The sequence below is a fragment of the Rhinoderma darwinii genome, chromosome 5 (assembly GCF_050947455.1).
Source record: "Rhinoderma darwinii isolate aRhiDar2 chromosome 5, aRhiDar2.hap1, whole genome shotgun sequence".
NCBI classification, from domain to species: domain Eukaryota; kingdom Metazoa; phylum Chordata; class Amphibia; order Anura; family Rhinodermatidae; genus Rhinoderma; species Rhinoderma darwinii.
In genome coordinates, this window is record NC_134691.1 from 292267590 (window position 1) to 292287022 (window position 19433).

At 42.4% G+C, this 19433-nt stretch overlaps 1 protein-coding gene across 1 annotated transcript in view; it reads left to right on the forward strand.

The window, feature by feature from the left end:
• Positions 1 to 19433, forward strand: part of IGF2BP3 (insulin like growth factor 2 mRNA binding protein 3) — a 119923-nt gene that overhangs the window by 35958 nt on the left and 64532 nt on the right. The window contains exon 3 of the mRNA XM_075828658.1: positions 17422 to 17470. Within this exon, the coding sequence (XP_075684773.1) occupies positions 17422 to 17470 (49 nt within the window). The remainder of the gene's footprint in view (positions 1 to 17421; positions 17471 to 19433) is intronic.

A 19433-nucleotide genomic window follows, 5' to 3' on the forward strand; every position in this document is an offset into this window, starting at 1 on the left:
CGATTGCGGGCACGGCCGGCCGCTGGCTGACAGCCGCATTTTTGGGCCGTGCTCCCATACAAAGTATGAGAGCACGGCCCACAAAATGCGAAAGAACGGACATGTTCCATAATTCCCGGAACATTTCCACGGCACTGACACCCTTCCGTAGTGCTACGGAAAGGTGTCAGTGTTCAATGAAAGTGAATGGCTCCGTTTTTGCGGACCGCAATTACTGAGGTTTTTTGCTGTCGTGTGCATGGGGCCTAACTTAGCTGAACAATGATGCTGCTACGGGTACTGGTATGGCTGCTGTTTGTATTTTAGAATTGGCTGTAAGAAGTGTGTTTTAACTGGTTGCCGACACAGGACGAGAATGCTCGTCCTGAGCGGCGGGTACTTCGCGCATTAGGACGAACATTCTCGTCCTGTGTGACAGCCGTCTGTGCGCGCGATCGAGAGCGGGGCAACGGTTGTAATGCACAGCCACGGCCCCGCTCTGACAGTGGAGAGGAGAGAAACATCTTCTCTCCGCCGTTAACCCTTTGAACGCCGCAATGAAAGCTGATCGCGGCGTTCAAGGAGGGGTTACTGCACTTTGATCGCGTCACAGAAGATAACGGTGACGCGATCAAAGCCCACAACTCATATGGCCAGACAGCCCAGGGTCCATTGAAGGACCCCAGGGCTGTCTGAACATATTTCCTGTTGTTAGGGCATACTGAGGTGTGCCCTAACAACTGCCTGTGTACGATCCGTAACAGGCTAATGTACTGGCATATAGATCTATGCCAGTACATTACAGTTACAAAATAAAAATCAAAATGATAAATCCCTTTGAGATTAAAAAAAAAAGTTAAATGAATGTAATAAAAAGTAAAAAAATACACACACACATTTTTTTATCCCAAAACATGAAATAATATAGACCTATTTGGTATCACCACGACCTTAACAACCTGTACAACAAATGTATAACATTATTTATGATGGTCGGTGTATGGTGTAAAAAAAATAAATATTAAAACTGCTGCGGAACTGCTTTTTTTTTTTTTTCCTGTAATTTCGCCAAAATAAAAATGTATAGAAATTAAACGATAATGTATTTGTACCAAAAAATGGTACCTACATAACGTACAACTCGTCCCGCAAAAAACAAAAGTAAGAGTTATGAGCGTCGGGATGCAAAGAGGGAAATGTAAAAAAATTGCTCTGTCCTAAAGGCCAAAATTGTCAGTGTCCTTAAGGGGTTAATGGACAAGGGGACTCCTGGTGTGATTCCAAGAAGGAGCGGTCTGTCACAGATGTCGGCTGATCACTAGTATTTGTCCAGTCGGAAGTTTTTTGAAAGTCTTTACCCTTTTTTAATATATATATATATATATATATATATTTATTTATTTATTTTTTTTTAAATCTATTAACAAAATGCAAAGTGAATGAACAAAAGTAAATTCTAAATCAAATCAATATTTCGTGACCACCCTTTGCCTTCAAAACAACATAAATTCTTCTAGATAAACAACGCAGTTTTTGAAGTAACTCGGCAGGGAGGTTGTTTCAAACCTCTTGGAGAACAAACCACAGATCTTCTATAGATGCAGGCTTCCTCAAATCCTTCTGTCTCAATGTAATCCCAGACTCTGTTGCGATCAGGGCTTTGTGGGTGCCATATCACTATTTCCAGGGCTCCTTGTTCTTTACGCTGAATATAGTTCTTAATGGCATTGGCTGTATGTTTGGGGTCTTAGTCCTGCTGCAGAATAAATTTGAAGCCAAACAAACGCCTCCCTGATGATATTGCATGGTAAGTTTCTGCCTGTATTTCTCAGCATTGAGGACACCATTAATCCTCCCCAAATCCCCAACTGCATTTGCTGACATGCAGCCCCAAAATTGCAAGGAACCTCAACCATGCTTCACTGTTGCCTGTAGACACAAATTATTGTACCGCTCTACAGCCCTTCGGCGAACAAACTTCCTTCTGTTACAGCCAAATATTTCACATTTTGACTCCTCAGTCCACCCCAGTTTCTATGTATTCGTGTGTACTATAGTCGCTTGGCTTTGTTTCCACATAGAAATGTATGGCTTTTTGGCCACAACTCTTTCATGATGACCGCTTCTGGCCAGACTTCTCCGAACAGTAGATGGGTTTACCTGAATGGCACTGCAGAACATCTTCCAGTTTCATAGGGAAGTAAGCATGATGTATCTTTGGATCTGCTGCACGGAGTTTCCTTGGCCGACCACTGGGTGTACGGTCCTCAACACTGTCCGTTTCTTTGTGCTTCTTCAAAAGAGCTTGAACAGCACATCATGAAAGCCCAGTCTGCTTTGAAATCTTTGCCTGGAAGAAACCTTGCTGATGCAGTACAACGACCCTGTGTCTTGTTGTTGTGCTCAGTCTTGCCATGGTGGACCTGTGACATGAAACAATCCACTTCAGTTAAACTAACCAATGCCGAACAAATCTTTTTGAAATATACTTACTTACTCCGATGTTCCTAGCGGCGTATCGCATCTTCTGTCGTGTGACTCCTCGCTAACCTGAAATCCAAACTTCCTCCTCAGCCCCATCCATCAGCTCTAAATTTAGTTTTCCTGTTGTCCGAGTGTCCGGTCACGTCAAAAATAACATAACTGGACACTGTGGTTAGGGGTTGTATAATGTACTAATCCTCCGATTCAGAGAATTCGTGGTTGATACACAATCAGTGTCGAACACGCATGCTCTGTTCTCTGTCGGCGCTTTGAATCATGGGATTTGTAGTCTTTATTCAGTACAGGAAATGGCCGGTCACAACAAAATTGCAATGTAAACAAATAACCTCGGGGAGCATATGATGAAGAAAATGAGGCTGGGTTCACACAACCTTTTTCAGACGTAAACGAGGCGTATTATGCCTCGTTTTACGTCTGAAAATAGGGCTACAATACGTCGGCAAACATCTGCCCATTCATTTGTATGGGTTTGCCGACGTACTGTGCAGACGACCTGTAATTTACGCGTCGTCGTTTGACAGCTGTCAAACGACGACGCGTAAATTGACTGCCTCGGCAAAGAAGTGCAGGGCACTTCTTTGCCACGTAATTTGAGCTGTTCTTTTAACTCAATGAAGCACAGCTCAAGATTTACGAGCGTCTCAGATGCCTCGCAAAATGCGAGGAGGAGCATTTACGTGTGAAACGAGGCAGCTGTTTTCTCTTGAAAACAGTCTGTCTTTTCACACGTAAATGACAGCTAGCGTGTGCACATACACTGAGAGCTATATACAGGTGGGGAACATGGGTTTAACCCGTTAGTGACCGTGAATACGTCTTTACACAGCGGCCAAACATACCTGCAAACGCCGATGCTGCAGCAGAATCAACTGTAGCCTCTGGTGCCGATGTGTCCTCGCTCGTCCGACACGATGCAGGACCTGAGACAGGAAGTGAGTGACGTCACAGTGTGATCTCTCGAGAACACGCTGTGTGTCTGCACTGCCAGAAGCTGGGCGTTGTGAAGAGAAGTGGATGATACTTCTATTCACAACGCCCAGCTAGTAAAAGAAGTAAAAACGCCCAGATGTATATACACAATACACGCCGAGTTGTACTTTAGAAAGCCTCTTTTACATAAATATAAAAATGGTCCTAACTTGGCAAAAAATAAATTGTTATTAAAGCATTTTATACCGCTATACCCTGAGTGATTAACACCACCGTACAGGTCCTGATTTACCACAGAAGTCTGTGAATTAATTTGGAGATGCCAGTATACAGCAATTACATCCAGCCCTATGGTATATGACAGAGTTCCTATAGTGAGTGTGTGGGGGTGTGTGTGTGTGTGTGTGTGTGTGTGTGTGTGTGTGTGTGTGTGTGTGTGTGTGTCTGGGATGACCTTTTGTCCCATGTGACTGCTGCAGCCAATTGCAGGCTATAGAATCACATGAGACATCCCTTTCTTTTTCTCCTTTTTTCTCTTCTCCCTTTTTTCTCTTTTTCCGTTTTTTTTTCTCTTAATTTTTTTCCTCTTCTCTTCTCCCTTTTTTTCTCTTCTCTTCTCCCTTTTTTTTTTCTCTTCTCTTCTCCCTTTTTTTTTCTCCTTCTCCCTTTTTTTCTCTCTTCTCCCTTTTTTTTTCTCCTCTCCTCCCTTTTTTTTTCTCTTCTCTTCTCCCTTTTTTTTTCTCTTCTCTTCTCCCTTTTTTTTTCTCTTCTCTTCTCCCTTTTTTTTTCTCTTCTCTTCTCCCTTTTTTTTTCTCTTCTCTTCTCCCTTTTTTTTTCTCTTCTCTTCTCCCTTTTTTTTTCTCTTCTCTTCTCCCTTTTTTTTCTCTCCCCCGGGACTCCGTTCATGGGTTCCGTCGGACCTTTCCATCAGGGGAACCAGTGAATGGAATCCAAATTGAAACAAGTGGAAAACATTTCTGGTTGCATCACCATTGATTTCAATGGTGACAAATCTGGTGCAAATGGTCTCTGTTTGTCACGTTGTTTAAGGGTTCCGTCGTTGTGACTGAATGAATAGGGCAGTAGACTACTGTATTGATTCAGTCAAAATGACAGAACCCTAAAACAACGGTGACATACGGAAACCATTTGCACCGGATCAGTCCCCATTGAAATCAATGGTGATGCAAACTGAAACCTATGGTTTCCGTTTGGATTCTGTTCATGGGTTCCCTTGCCTGAAAGGTCCGACTGAACACATGAACGGTGTCCCAACGCAGATGGGAACGAAGCCTTAATCTACTGTTTATTTTAATTACATGGCTTAGTTAGACGTGTGTGGACAGGGGCTTTATTAACGTATTAGTCATATGAATAAAAAAAAATAAAAAAAAAAATTCATAAATAAAAATGCTAATACCCACTGGTGCCCAACAGACCGCATTGACTTTTAGTGGGGTATTTTGGGATTTCTGTTTTGACAGGAAGAATAGTGCGGCATATGAACTGAGCCTCCAAATAAATGTGAACAGAGCCTAACTTGGTTACTATGTTAGAGAGGTGTAATGAAAGCAATTCACGTGCTAGCTAGAAGTAAAATGCTGGTTAAATATTTAATCTATTCCTACCTGTGGAAACTGGAGTTGGAAGTTGGATCGTGTTCACACGCGGATCTGCTTCAGGTTTGCCAAACCAAAAATCTTCAAAGTACAGTACAATTCACGTGAATGAGGTTTTTCAAAACCCTGGTCACGTGCTCGGGTAAACATTAGGGCACAAATTCCGCAAATTATCCTGTGGTATGTTTCCACACACAGGATACGCTGCAGATTTGCTGCAACACAAAATCTGCCGCAGAACCTCTAGAAAATCGCTGGTAAATCTGTCACAGAAATCTGCACCAAATAGTGCATTTTTCCTGCTCATATTGCTGCTTAAACGCTGTGGTTTTTTTCTACACTGGTTTTACCTGCAGATTTAGTTTTAAGCATTGGTTTAAGTATATGTGTACCTGCGGATTTCCAGCATTTTACTGCGTTTCCGATGTAAAAACCGCAACAACATAAATCTGTTGCTGAAATTCTGCTCCCCATTGAAGCCTATGGGCCAGACACGCAGCATCTCCGCACAGAACATGCAGCATAAATTGACATGCTGCAGAATTGAAAAACGCACCGCAGAACGCTTTCCGCACGACTTCTGTGCGTTTTTTTTCCTGCAGTGTGGGCATGAGATTTTCATTCACTTTACTGCTATTGTAAATGCTGCAGAATTTCCGCACATAATTCCCTTGCGGAAATTTCCCAGCGCTTACGGATTTTATTTTGTTAAAGGTAACTTGCAGAACTTAAGACTTTCTTTCTAAGCCTCATGAAGACAAACAAGCAACTATTATATTTTAGAGAATTTGAGGCGTCTAAATAAATTGGTGCATGTAGAAAGGCCATAAGGGGTAAATCATTTACTTAAATTATTTAATGGCTTTATTTTTGAGTTTTCAAAAATGTTCAGCGCTTGAAAGGCAATGTTCCAGAAATGTATCCAAACATGCTACGGATGCCCAGTCGGTCTTCATACAGACACCAGTTTGAATGTTGTGTAAAAGAATGGATAAAAGGAACACGTGTGAGTTTGCCCTGATGCTTGCCCTCCATAGACTACAGTAGACCACTGCCACCTGGTGACCACGTTTTTCCAAGTTATTGACACCTGTACGTATTGTGGTGGTTTTTATTTATTTTTTTGCTTTATGTTCACTATCTTATTTAGTGAGCTTCTTTTTAAGGGTTTTTCAAATTGACTTGTGTCGATTTGTATATGAGATGCATTTTATTCTATTTCAATGCAGGCTTGTTTTTGTACATGCAGAATTAGATTATTCAATTTTTTAACTTGTATCGGTGTGTGAAAATTATTCTAAAATAGGTGAGTGTATGCCTAACTAAATCAGTTTATGAACCAGTTCATGGCTGGTATACACGCTCATTGACAAATTCCCTTTAAGTAGTTTATAACTTGCATCTGGGTTTTAATTATACATTTTAAAAAAAAAAAAGTTTTATATTTTTGTGTGACTATCCACATGAAAAAAAAAACTTTACATATTCCAGTGTTGACACTGGCCACTAGAACTCCATTGTACTGCTGAAGACCCAGATAAGGTAAGTTGGCAACACTGTACAGTGTCCCGACTCAACGACTACAGATGTCGGGGGAGAGGAGCATCGGGTATATTTCAACATGCCCAATGCTTTTTTCCCGCGGGAGATAAGCAACTGCCGGAGGAGTCCGACAGTGGCTTATTCCCCTCTCACCATTGAAAACGCATGTATGCTCGAAGAGGAATGGCTTTCGGCCGACTGCTAATAAAGCGTTTGGCCACCTTTTAAGAAGAACTCCAGGAATTTTCTTTTTCTTTGTCTCCATTTGTAAAGTACATCAGGTCAAATGTAGTAATTCTTTTACCAGGTATGTTATTGCAGAATTATTCGCCCTGTTTCGGTACAGAGTCTTCTGTGTGGACTGGACATTCAGAATCTTCTTGAGTTTTGCCATTTGGTCCTAGACTTGGACAGGTTTTGTAGTCTGTGAAAATACAAATTTCTTGATTGAGACCGGAAAACTGCGTCGTGCATGTGTCTCTACATTGTGTTCCAAATTATTATGCACATTGGATTTAAGTGTCATAAACATTTAATCATTACTTTTTCAATTAAACTCATGGATGGTATTGTCTTAGGGCTTTTTGGATCATTGTAATCAATCTCAGACACCTGTGATAATTAGTTGGCCAGGTGTGCCCAATCAAAGGAAAACTACTTAAGGACGTTCCACATTATTAAGCAGGCCACAGGTTTCAAGCAATATGGGAAAGAAAAAGGATCTCTCTGCTGCCGAAAAGCGTGAAATAGTGCAATACCTTGGACAAGGTATGAAAACATTGGATATTTCAGGAAAACTTAGGCGTGATCATGGTACTGTGAAAAGATTTGTGGCTGATTCAGAGCACAGATGGGTTCGTTCAGATAAATGCATAATGAGGAAGGTTTCTGCCAGACAAATTAATAGGATTAGGAGAGCAGCTGCTAAAATGCCATTGCAAAGCAGCAACCCGGTATTTGAAGCTGCTGGTGCCTCTGGAGTCCCGCGAACCTCAAGGTGTAGGATCCTCCAGAGGTTTCCAAGCGTGCATAAGCTATTATTCGGCCACCCCTAAACAATGCTCACAAGCAGAAACGGTTGCAGTGGGCTCAGAAATACATGAAGACTAATTTTCAAACCGTGTTGTTTACTGATGAGTGCCGTGCAACCCTGGATGGTTGGTGAATGGCCACCATGTCCCAACAAGGCTGCGACGTCAGCAAAGAGGTGGCGGAGTCATGCTTTGGGCTGGAATCGTGGGGAGAGAGCTGGTAAGTCCCTGACGGTGTGAAAATGACCTCTGCAAAGTACGTAGAGTTTGACTGACCACTTTCTTCCGTGGTACAAAAAAAAGAACCGTGCCTTCCGTAGCAAAATTATCTTCGTGCATGACAATGCACCATATCATGCTGCAAAGAATACCTCTGTCATTGGCTGCTATGGGCATAAAAGGAGAGAAACTCATGGTGTGGCCCCCATGTTCCCCTGACCTCAACCCTATTGAGAAGCTTTGGAGCATCCGCAAGCAAAATATCTATGAGGGTGGGAGGCAGTTCACATCAAAACAGACGCTCTGGGAGGCTATTATGACATCCTCCAAAGATATTCAAGCAGAAACTGTCCAAATAGTCAAAAATTCAATGGATTCAAGAATTGTGAAGGTGATATCAAAGAAGGGGTCCTATGTTAACATGTAACTTGACCTGTTACGTTTTTTTTTGATTGAACGAGCTTTTGATTTCTGTAAATATGACCTCCTGATGCTGCAAATTCAACAAATTACCCTTTTAGTTCTCTTTACAACCTTTAAAATGTGCATTTTGAGTTTTTTACGTCTAAAAAAAAAACCTGTTATGATTAGGAGATTTGTTCAATAAAATTCGCATTATACTCCAACGGTTGATGGCTTGAAGATTATACTGACTTGTCATTTGCATCGACTATTTAGGAAAATCAGCGAAAAATAACATTTGCATAATTTGGAATGCGTTGTGTATTATGTAGACATGTGGTATGTATCTGAAATAGGGCACAATATAATTCTTTGGGCCCATGCTGTGACTAATATTTTTAGATAATCACACCTTGATATTTTTCTCACATATTTAGTATGAATTTGTGTGAAAAAAAATGTGGCATTACTCTTTTGTAAATTTTTATTACTGAGGTAATTTCTCCATATCGTGGCACACCGTGCCTAATGGCAAGCAATACAAACTTGAAGGGACGCAGTGTGCTGGCGCTCGCACATTGCTATGTGGATAGACCCTACGGTTAAGGTTTACACACGCCTTTGTAATTTATCGGTTTTCTATGGGTATATTCACATGTAGCAGAAATTTCTGCGACAGGAAATCTCTCCCATACATCTGAATGGGACTGTTTCTGCAGCATGTGCGTGTATTTCTGCAAGCCCCATTCAGATGAATGGGACAGTTGCAGTAATTTCTGCCACAGGTAAACATACCCTAAAATGTCCTAAAGTATATCATCTTTGCATTCGCTCGTAATTTTAAATGTAGTTTATTGCTGTGTGTAATTACCCATTTCAGGCTGAGGGGTGCCTGACTGCAGTGATCTTTAACCCCTTCCCAACCACCCCACGTAAAGTAACGGGCTGCAGCGCTGGTACTTGTGCCTGCAGCCCATTAATTTACGTGTTCTCCTAACGAAGCGTACAGGGATTCCCCTACGCCCAGCATCTCTACTAGCAGCCTTAGGACTGAGGGACGACGTCCGGTCGGATCACAGTGGTGGTCCCCGCCGATTAACCGCTTAAATGCGGTGGTTAACAGCGACCGCCACGTCTAATGGGTTGCAACACACCGCTGAGCTACGCGGTTTTCCTAAGCCCCATAGAACTGAATGGAAGTTACGGAAATAGCGTAGCTTGCATGCTACGCTGCTTCAGTAACGGCTATTCACAACTATGGGAGTTACGAAAACAGCGTAGCTTGCTGAGCTACGCTGTTTTCGTAACTCCCGACCATAAGTTCAGGAAGTGGCCGGGAGCACGCAATGGCAGACAAAGCTAGAATGGGGTTTAGGGGGCCCCGTTCTAGAGAGGTGGGACCCGCATCTATCTGACGTTTACGACATATCCTGTGGATATGTCCTAAACGTCGCTCGTAGAAAAACCCCTTTAAGGCTAAAACAGGCTGCGTGCTCAAGGTGTTAAAGGCTTTGTACATCGTTTTGAAATCTATTTGTTTTTTTTTAAATGTGAGCAACTTTCTAAGTACTTTTTTATTAAAAATTATTTTTTACTTTGAGATACAGCTTCTTTTGTATCTTGTATACAGAGCAGCTGTATCTAGCGCTGAAACCTGTATCAGTCAGGTCAGCGGGACTGGTTCAGTGACAGTGGGACCTGCGTGTATCTGACAAGCAGGATCGAGCTTTTAGGGCTTGTCCACATGTAGCCGAATTGCTGCGCATTTTCTGTCCGGAATTGCGGACAGAAAATACACAGCAGACTATAGTAGCAGCAAAGTGGGTGAGATTTAACAAATCTTATCCATGCTGCGTAAATTTCCCAAGCAGAAGTTCACCTGCGGTGGCTTTTTTTTTTTTTTTCCGTACCACAGCATGACCATGCTGTGAAAAGTGGACTGAATTGCTGCATTTTTCAGAGGAGAAGTCCCCATCTCCCAACATTGAGAAAAATGCAGCAAAAGCCGCATCACTTTCTGCAGTAAACGCAGGAAATTGTGTGGCTTTTCCACAGCGGAATTTCTGCAGCAATTCCGTTACATTTGGACAAGGCCTTACCGATGGCATCTAAGTTCATTACTTAGTGGGTTCGAACGACCTGTTATCGATCAGGTCTGTCACTGAACCAGTCAGTCCCGCTGACCTGACAGATTCTGTTCTCCGCTCAAGATACTGCTGCTCTGTATACAGGATACAAAGCAGCTGTATCTCAAAAAGTAAAAATAATTTTTATAAAAGTTTTGAAATGTTGCACCAAACACACTGATACACATTTATTTATATATATATATATATATATATATATATATATATATATATATATATATATATATATATATATTTTTTTTTTATTTTTTTTTCATAAAAACTTGCGCTAAACGGAAGTGAATTCTGCCACTTTTTGCAAATTTTTTTTTTTTTTTTTAACTTTTTTTTTTTTTTGGTCCTTGTTGAGGTATTTACACAGTATAGTACTTTACAAGTCCATGTGATGCAGAATAACTCCTGTGGATAGTGGTTTGATAATTTCTCCTTGTAAAAGGAGCAAACTAGTGCTGTGTCGCCAATCTACGCTAGTTTACACGGCTCGTGTCGGGCCTTGCAAAAGGACCTTAAGACCACATTCACATGATGCGTATTACATGTGGACTTTCCTGCAGCGTAATACAGCACCAGCAAAGAAATTTCAAGTAATCTAGTTTACACATTGCAGATCTTTTCCGCAAATAAATTGACCTGTTGTGCGTATTTTAAAATCTCTGCAGCACGTTAATTTATTTTGTATTTCCGTCTCAGAATTGTATCTGACAAGTTTATTAAAAATAAAAATACTCCAGAATCTGCAGCATAAACGCACCAAATGTCTTCATCAAAATGTAAAAACCGCATCAAAAAATGCAATATTAAGTGCAGATTATATTTCTGCTGTTAATTGGTTTGTTGTGGTTGTTGCTGGTTTTGGCTTAAAATAGCAATTCCTCCAAAAGAGAGAAATTAAAAAAAATGCATGTGAAATCTGCATCAAATCTGCAATGTGGGAACCCAGCCCCATGCACACGACGGTATTTTTTCCCTCCTGTAAATACCGGTCCTTTATCACATGTTGTCCGTTGTCGTCCGTATACCACCCGTATTTACGGAACCATAAAAAAAAGGGGGGCTGTAAATGTCGCAACCATGTCCAAACACCTTAAAAGGGTCACATGATCGCTGAGACGCCATTTTCGCTGCTTCTCTTCAAATATTGAAATCCCCTGACGTTGCCTAGCAACGCTCCCGTAATTACGGGTGCACACACATAGCCACCTGTAATTCCGGGGACCCCATGGACTTCTATAGGCCTGCCTAATTATGGCCTGAAATAGGACATGTTCTATATTTTTCAACGGCTCGGGCACCTTCCCGTACGCAAACGGGAAAGTACCCGTGGCCAATAGAAGTCTATGGGCCCGTAATTACGGGCATTTTTATGGTCGTGTGCATGGGGCCTAAGGGCTTGTCAACACACAATGGAATTGCTGCAGAACATTTCTGCAGCAATTCCGTTGAAAAATGCAGACATTCCGCTGCGGCAAAAGCGTACCATTTTTTGTGTTTTTTATGGCAGAAATTTGGTGTGTATTGTATTTATTCTCATCCACTATGCGGCTACTGAATAATGCTGCGTTTTTTCCAGACTGAATTTCTGGCCAGAAAAAAAGGCGGCAATTCTGCAGCGTGTGGACGAGCCCTACGGGAGCAGTCACACGCAACAAATTTTGTTGTAGAAATTTTCTGCAACTAAAAATCGGTTACATTCATTTGAATTGAACTTGCAGAGATCCATACACCTGCAGAAACAACCACATTCAGGTGAGTAGTACTGATTTTCAGTCACAGAAATTTCTGCAACAAAATCTGCTTCGCGCAACTGCAGCCTAAGGCCTCATTCCCACGACAGGGTTTCCCGGCCGGGTGCCGGCCGTTCATAAATCGGCCGGCACCCGGCTGCATTAGGAATAATAGACCCCTAATGGAATGAGGAAAACCGGCCGTCAAAAAATAGGACATGCTCTATCTTCGGCCGGGTACCCGGCCGCCCGGCTCCCATAGAAGTCTATGGGGCCGGGTAATACACGGCAATCACCGGGATGTGTCCCGAGCGATGGCCGGCTTTTCCGGCACTTGCGCTCTATCTCCTCCTCCTCACAGCGCAGAGTGCATGTGAGGAGGAGGAGTTGATGCCATTCTGACGAATGGCATCGCTGTACACTGTGTGGCAGGGCCGGGGTGTACAGCAGGTGGAGGGAGCGCTGCGCTGGCTCCCTTCCCCTGCTTGTTTTAAAAGCGCCCTGGCCCGGCGACACCTTCGATGGCTGCAGCGACGCCACTATAGCAGAGCAGGGAGGTATCTCCCTGCTCTTCTATGTGCTAGCCGCACTTTAGCTCCTTGAAGGAGCGGAATCCCTGTGTGTTCGGGGATTCCGCTCCTGGACAGAGCGCTTGATGTCTCTGTCCATATCTGGGAAGTGACATCAGGGGAAACTCCTGAAGCGGAATCCCCGAACACATGGGTATTCCCCTTCAGGAGTTGCCGCTGATGTCGCTGTCCAGATCTGCCCGGCCCGGTACGGATGCAAAACTTTATGCAAACCGGCCGGGCAGAATGGCCGATTTTACCGGCCGGGGCTCGGGCGCGACCCGGTCGTGTGAATCCCGCCCAAGGCCTCATGCACACGCAGCGTAATACAGAACCAGCAAAGTAAACGAGATTTCAAGTAATTTGACCTACACGTGCATCTCAATATATCTTACAATTCTGAGATGGAAACGTGTGTGTGTATGTATATGTGTATATATATATGTATATATATATATATATATATATATATATGCAATATTCACACCTAAAAAATGAATAAAAAAAGGAGCAATGTTATTGTGGATTTTACCTGCATCTAGCTGCTGTTTTGATGCAATTTTTAAGCATCAAACTCTGTTATGTATGTTCGCACAGCGTTATTTGGAAAACTATGCTGTCTTTTTATTTTTAGCTAAAGCCAACAGTGGATTCAAAAGGAAATGGGAAATATAGAGGAAGGACTTCTACTTCCTTCTGGATCCACTTCTGTCTTTGTTGGAAAACCACCACTGCAGTAGTTGATGCCGTTTTTTTGTTTTTTTTAGCCAAACACTGTGTGTGAAAACCCCTAAAGACTGTTTTAAAATCTGCAGAGATCTTGCAACCCGATTAAAGTTTGCTTTGGGAAACCAAGCGTGCTTAACAATTTCACTTCTAAGGCCGGGTTCACACGAGCATGTTACGTCCGTAAAGGACGGAACGTATTTCGGCCGCAAGTCCCGGACCGAACACACTGCAGGGAGCCGGGCTCCTAGCATAATAGTTATGTACGACGCTAGGAGTCCCTGCCTCGCTGCAGGACAACTGTCACGTACTGTATTCATGTTTTCAGTACGGGACAGTAGTTCCACGGAGAGGCAGGGACTCCTAGCGTCGTACACAACTATGATGCTAGGAGCTCGGCTCCCTGCACTGTGTTCGGTCCGGGACTTCCGGCCGAAATACGTTCCGTCCATTACGGACGTAACATGCACGTGTGAACCCAGCCTTAGAAGTGAAATTGTTAAGCACGCTTGGTCCGTTTTTCTGACATAGAAAAGAAAATGAGTGATTTATTTATTTTTTTTGCTCTACAATTATTTTTGCATTTTTAAACTATCTTCACCAGTTTTCAAAATAGGGGCTTGGCCTTAGCGGCAGGATCGTGGCCCAGACCAAATTCATTATTTATGCCAGAAACTAATGTAAATTATTGCGGCAGTCTAGTCCAGCTAATCGACTCCCTTTTCTGGCGCACAAGCAAACCGATGTGCCTAAATTTATTAAGAGGCGTGTGCCTCTTAAGTTAGCCATGTTTTACTCCATTTTTCTTCTCTGCTGAAATCTTATGTTAACTGTGCAAAAGATTGTATGCGGATGGAAACTGGGACCTTACTGATTGGTCAGTACATGAACCCCAAATATTGTTTTTTCTTCACCTTGTGACTGAAAATGCATTGTAATGTAACCGATATTTATGCTGTTTATTGTGACCTTTCTGGTGAACAATTTACAGACTGCTATTCCTAAATTGGTGGTTTAAGAAAACGTCAAACCATCAAAATTGTTAAAAGTATACGGGTATGTTCCCACACACAGGATACGCTGCAGGTTTTCTGCAACAGAAAATCTGCATCAGAATCTGTAGAAAAACGCTGGTAAATCTGTCACAGAAATCCGCACCAAATAGTGCTTTTCCTGCTCATGTTGCTGTGGAAATGCTGTGGTTTTTCCGCAGCTGTTTTACCTGCATATTAAATATTGGTTATAGCAAAGTATATGTGCACCCGCGGATTTCCAGCGGTTTTTACTGCGTTTCCACTGGGTAAACGCTGTAAAAACCGCAACAACGTAAATCTGCTGTGGAATTTCTGCTCCCCATTGAAGTCTATGGGCCAAACACACAGCATCTTTGCACAGAACACGCAGCATAAATTGACATGCTGCGGAATTGAAAAACGCACCGCACAACACTTTCCACACGTCGGCTGCATATTTTTTCCCCCGCAGGGTGGGCATGAGATTTTCTAAGTCTTATTCACTTTGCTACTGTAAATGCTGTGGAATATCCGCACTGAATTCTGTTGTGGAAATTCTGCAGCGTTTACACGAAGTGGGAACCAGTGTTCCCTATAAGGTGCACCTCCCACGGTCCGCCCGCTCACTAAAGTTTTTAAAGCCCGTCCACTGTCACGGGCAGTGGGCGGATGCAGTGGCGTTGCTAGCACTGTATACAAGGGGAGGAGTGGTGCTGTATACAAGGGGAGGAGTGGGGCTGTGCACCGCTATATACAGGGAGGGGGGGAATTGCTCTGTAACACTATATACACAAGGGGAGGAAGGGGGCTGTGTAGCACTATATACACAAGGGGAGGAAGGGGGCTGTGTAGCACTATATACACAAGGGGAGGAAGGGGGCTGTGTAGTACTATATACAAGGGGAGAGGGGGTCTGTGTGGCACAATCTGCAGGGGGGGGGGGGGTCTGTGTGGCACGATCTTCAGGGGCAGTGTTGTAATGAGATTCTTTCATTGATGCCTATAATTGGTGTTTATAACTGTCGATTTTTACTGGTGGTCTTGTAATATTATAGTAATTAAAACTAATTAAAAAAAACGTTCTCTTTTTATTTAGTCGCTATATTAGGGTTTACTGGGGCTATTACTGTTGGTCATCCTATCGCCCACCATTGATGGAGACGTGCCCTGCTCCCTAACTGCCCCGCTCAGGAGCTGCCAAGACTTAGGCCGGGTTCCCACCCATGTTCCCTCTAAGGGCCAGTTCACACAGAGTTTTTTGACGCGTAAACCGCGTTGGAAAACGTGGCAAAGAACGTCTGAAAATGCCTCCCATTGATTTCAATGCGAGGCAGAGGTGTTTTTTTCCCTTCTGGAATTTTAAGGCCGATTTTTGATCTGCCTGCACGCCGTTTGGAGCGTTTTTTTGCCCGCAGCCATTGAGCACTGTGGGCAGAAAACGCTGCAAAATACGCTTTCTCTGCCTCTCCGTTGATATCAATGGGAGGTCAGAGATGTAAACGCCTGAAGATGGAGCATGTCACTTCTTTTTCCCGCGAGATGGTTTTTTCCGCTCACGGGGAAAAAAACGCCTCCGCCTCGCATTGAAATCAATGGGAGGCATTTTCGGACGTTTTTTGGCACGTTTTCCGACCCGGTTTTCTTGTCAAAAAACGTGTCAAACTCAGTGTGAACTGGCTCTTAGATGTGTTTTTACACCACTATTGTACATATACACAGTTTTCGTTCTCATGCTCCTTTATAGTACAGTTAAGCAATCTGTTAATATTACAATTCAATAATAATTTTGTGTGTACGATCACTGTTCACAAACTAAGAACAGTATATTTATAGTGGCAACATTTGTGTATTCACACGATGCGGATGCATTTTAACACTTTGCTGCGGTTTTCGTGCAAACTCCAAAATAGTAGCAATGTACTGTAAAAACCCACGCGTTACTGCAGTGCGGGTTTCGGTCGCATGGTAAAAACACTAAATACACCGTTTTAATGCCTATGTGTTCACTTTTACAAACTACAATTTTTTACAAAATGGGAAGGATGAATTCTGGAGAATGTTTTGGTTTTGTTTAATATGGCCTAGTTAATGCAGTGGCGATCATCGAAGTGATGGTAAGAACAGCATAACAACCCCCTCCCCTGATCGAGCATGCTACAATAGCAAAAAAATTGTAGTGTTTAGAAATGCACAGCACCCTATCACATTGTGAATGGGAATTCAGAATTCCACATTGTTTAACACCTGGCTGGTGCAATATTTCAAAAGGAGAAATACTGCACCAAACACGCTCGCCTGTGTGAATTTGACCTAATTATGTGAAGTGATTGTGTATTATTAGATTACTGTATAATATGCATATTTATAAGTTTTAGATTTGTTCTATATCTTTTGTAATGTTTGAGCCTTGAAAATAAAACGTCCAGTAACGTCTGTATCTTTTGCATGTGCATTCTTGGGAATCCTGGAGACGGAGTATGTGGCATTTCAGGCATTTGCTCCTTCATCTTTTAAACACACTGTACAGCAAGCCCTTCACTACCACAAACGCCTGGCTGTGAGTTCCACATAAGAAATGTCTCTTTACAGACTTCTTAACTAGTGAAGCACCAGACATGAGTCATCTACTTTGTTCCTAGAGCTCTGAAGCCCACCAAAAGTCATTATGCTGTAAAAAAAAAAAAAAGCATGGCGTATAGGTAGGAAAGGGAGGGGGCTTAACAAAAACCTCTTCCCTTCCCCAATCATGGGGGGAGGGGAAAGGGGTCCGGATGGATATGAAGTGAGCTAATTGAATGATTTCAACTTCAAAGACCAGGAATGATAGGAATTCCCCTGCAATTGTATCATAGCCAGTTAGAGCACTGGCTTACAGGATCTTATTGAGAGTATTGTCACTTTAAAGATTTTTGTATATTTTTATCTCCTAGGCTTTACTATCAAAGAAATGTCTAATGCCAACAAAAATATTTTGTTCTGAGTTTTAACGTTAACATCAAATTTTTTTTGTTTAAGGAGTCGGAAGCTACAAATACGAAATATACCACCACATCTGCAGTGGGAGGTATGTATAGCATGTTCTATATGTATTTGTATGTGTGAAGTTTATCTGTGATTCATTCGTGGTGTCCACATTTTTGTAATATACAGTATATAGCCTTCTTGGTTGTCCCGTTCGTAGTGGCAATCCCATGTGACTGCAGTGGTTGCCAATAGTTGAGGTCATTATTTATTTTAGGGTTCTTTTTATATGTATTGTACATTGCAGACCTTCTTCCTACCTTATTTAAATACTATTGGAAAATAAGTTCGTACATATAAAATGTATCCTGGGAAGTGCCGCACACCTGAATTTGTCACGGAGCTCTGCATTCTAAGCAGCTGGCCTCTTAACCTTTTGAAGAGGAATGCGTGAACATGTCTTCTTCTGAAATTATCGGTTTAGTAGATGTGATATTTAAATTTAGAAATTTGGCTTAGATTGATTTAAATTTTATTGTCCAACTGAATACAAGTTGTTTTTTCTTGGTGACGGAAGTTGTATCAATATAAAAAGGCTGGTTAAGCTGGTCGTTTTCTGAATGACTGGTCATTCAAGGTTGGTCTTTGATGGTTGTCGTTAGGGCTGGGCAATTATGACCGAATTCAAAATCACGATTAATTGAACATGTAACCTTGATTACAATAATTGAACGATTATTTGGGCCACACCCCTTTTTGCTTGCTATGCCGTTGAATTAATATTTATCCCCTGAGCCTGCTCTATACTACTGTATGATATACCACCTGACACAGCCCTCACACAGTATATTGCCCTCCATAGTACTCCCAACACCGTATAATGCACCCCATAACTGCCCTTCACACCATATATAAAGCCCCATAACTGCCATTCCTACAGTATAATGCCCCCGTAGCTGCCTCTCCATAGTATAATGCCCCCATAATTGACTTCCACACAGTATAATGTCCCCATAACTGACCCCAATAGTGCCTGATAAAAATATTATACCTACTCGCCTAATCTCGTTCCAATGACGAGTGGAGGAGCTCCCTCAGGTCTGTGCAGCTTGGCACAGACAAGCGCGATGACGACACTGCTCCTCCACTGCGTTCAACTGTATCTGCGTCCTGAGGATGCAGATACAGTTTAAACTGGGTGAAAATAATTGTTAAAACCAAGATGACGTCTATTTAATTGCGCTGAATTTCGATTATTTCTCTATTTTTAATTGCCCAGCCCTAGTTGTCGTTCTGGAGGACAATAAAATCCACGCGGCAGATCAACTTTTCACTTAACTCTTTTACCAGAGTGTAATAAGAGTGCTTTTTTTGCACTTCTATAACAGATGCAGCACCTAGACCTCCCGCCGTTCATGAGAGCCGGAGTTAGAGCAGCTCAGAAGCTTATGGTGGTTGAACTCAAATTCGGATGACCCGCGAGAGGTCCAGGTTTTGCATCTGTAATATGGGCGCAAAAAAGCACCCATATTACACTACTGTGAAAGCGGCCTCAATCTGTCTTTTCTGCTGCCCAAAATCTTTAGTGTATGGTCAGCTTTAGATAGGTGATGGGGTATCCTACAGGCTGTTTTTTTTTCTAGTAAAGGGATGTGCGCGCACAAAATAAAAAACATCTCAAAATACGGAGCTATTTTCAAGGGAAAACCGCTCCTGATTTTCCAGCCTTCTTTTAATTAGTCGCGTTTTTCGTGGCGTTTTTAACTGCCAGTTTTTCATAGACTATAGAAAAACCGCTCCAGAAACGTCCCAAGAAGTGACATGCACTTCTTTTTCGCAGGTGTTTTTTTACGCGGCAGTTTTAAATAAACGGCTGCGTAAATGCCCCGGCGGAACAGAACGCTGTATTTCCAATTGAATTCAATGGGCAGATGATGTTTCTAGGCGTTCTGCTTCCGATTTTTCATCTGTTTTTCGGGATATTTACGGCCCGATAAACGGCTGAAAACGCTCCATGTGAACATACCATGATAGTGAATAAGAACATGACGTTTGTTTATACGTGG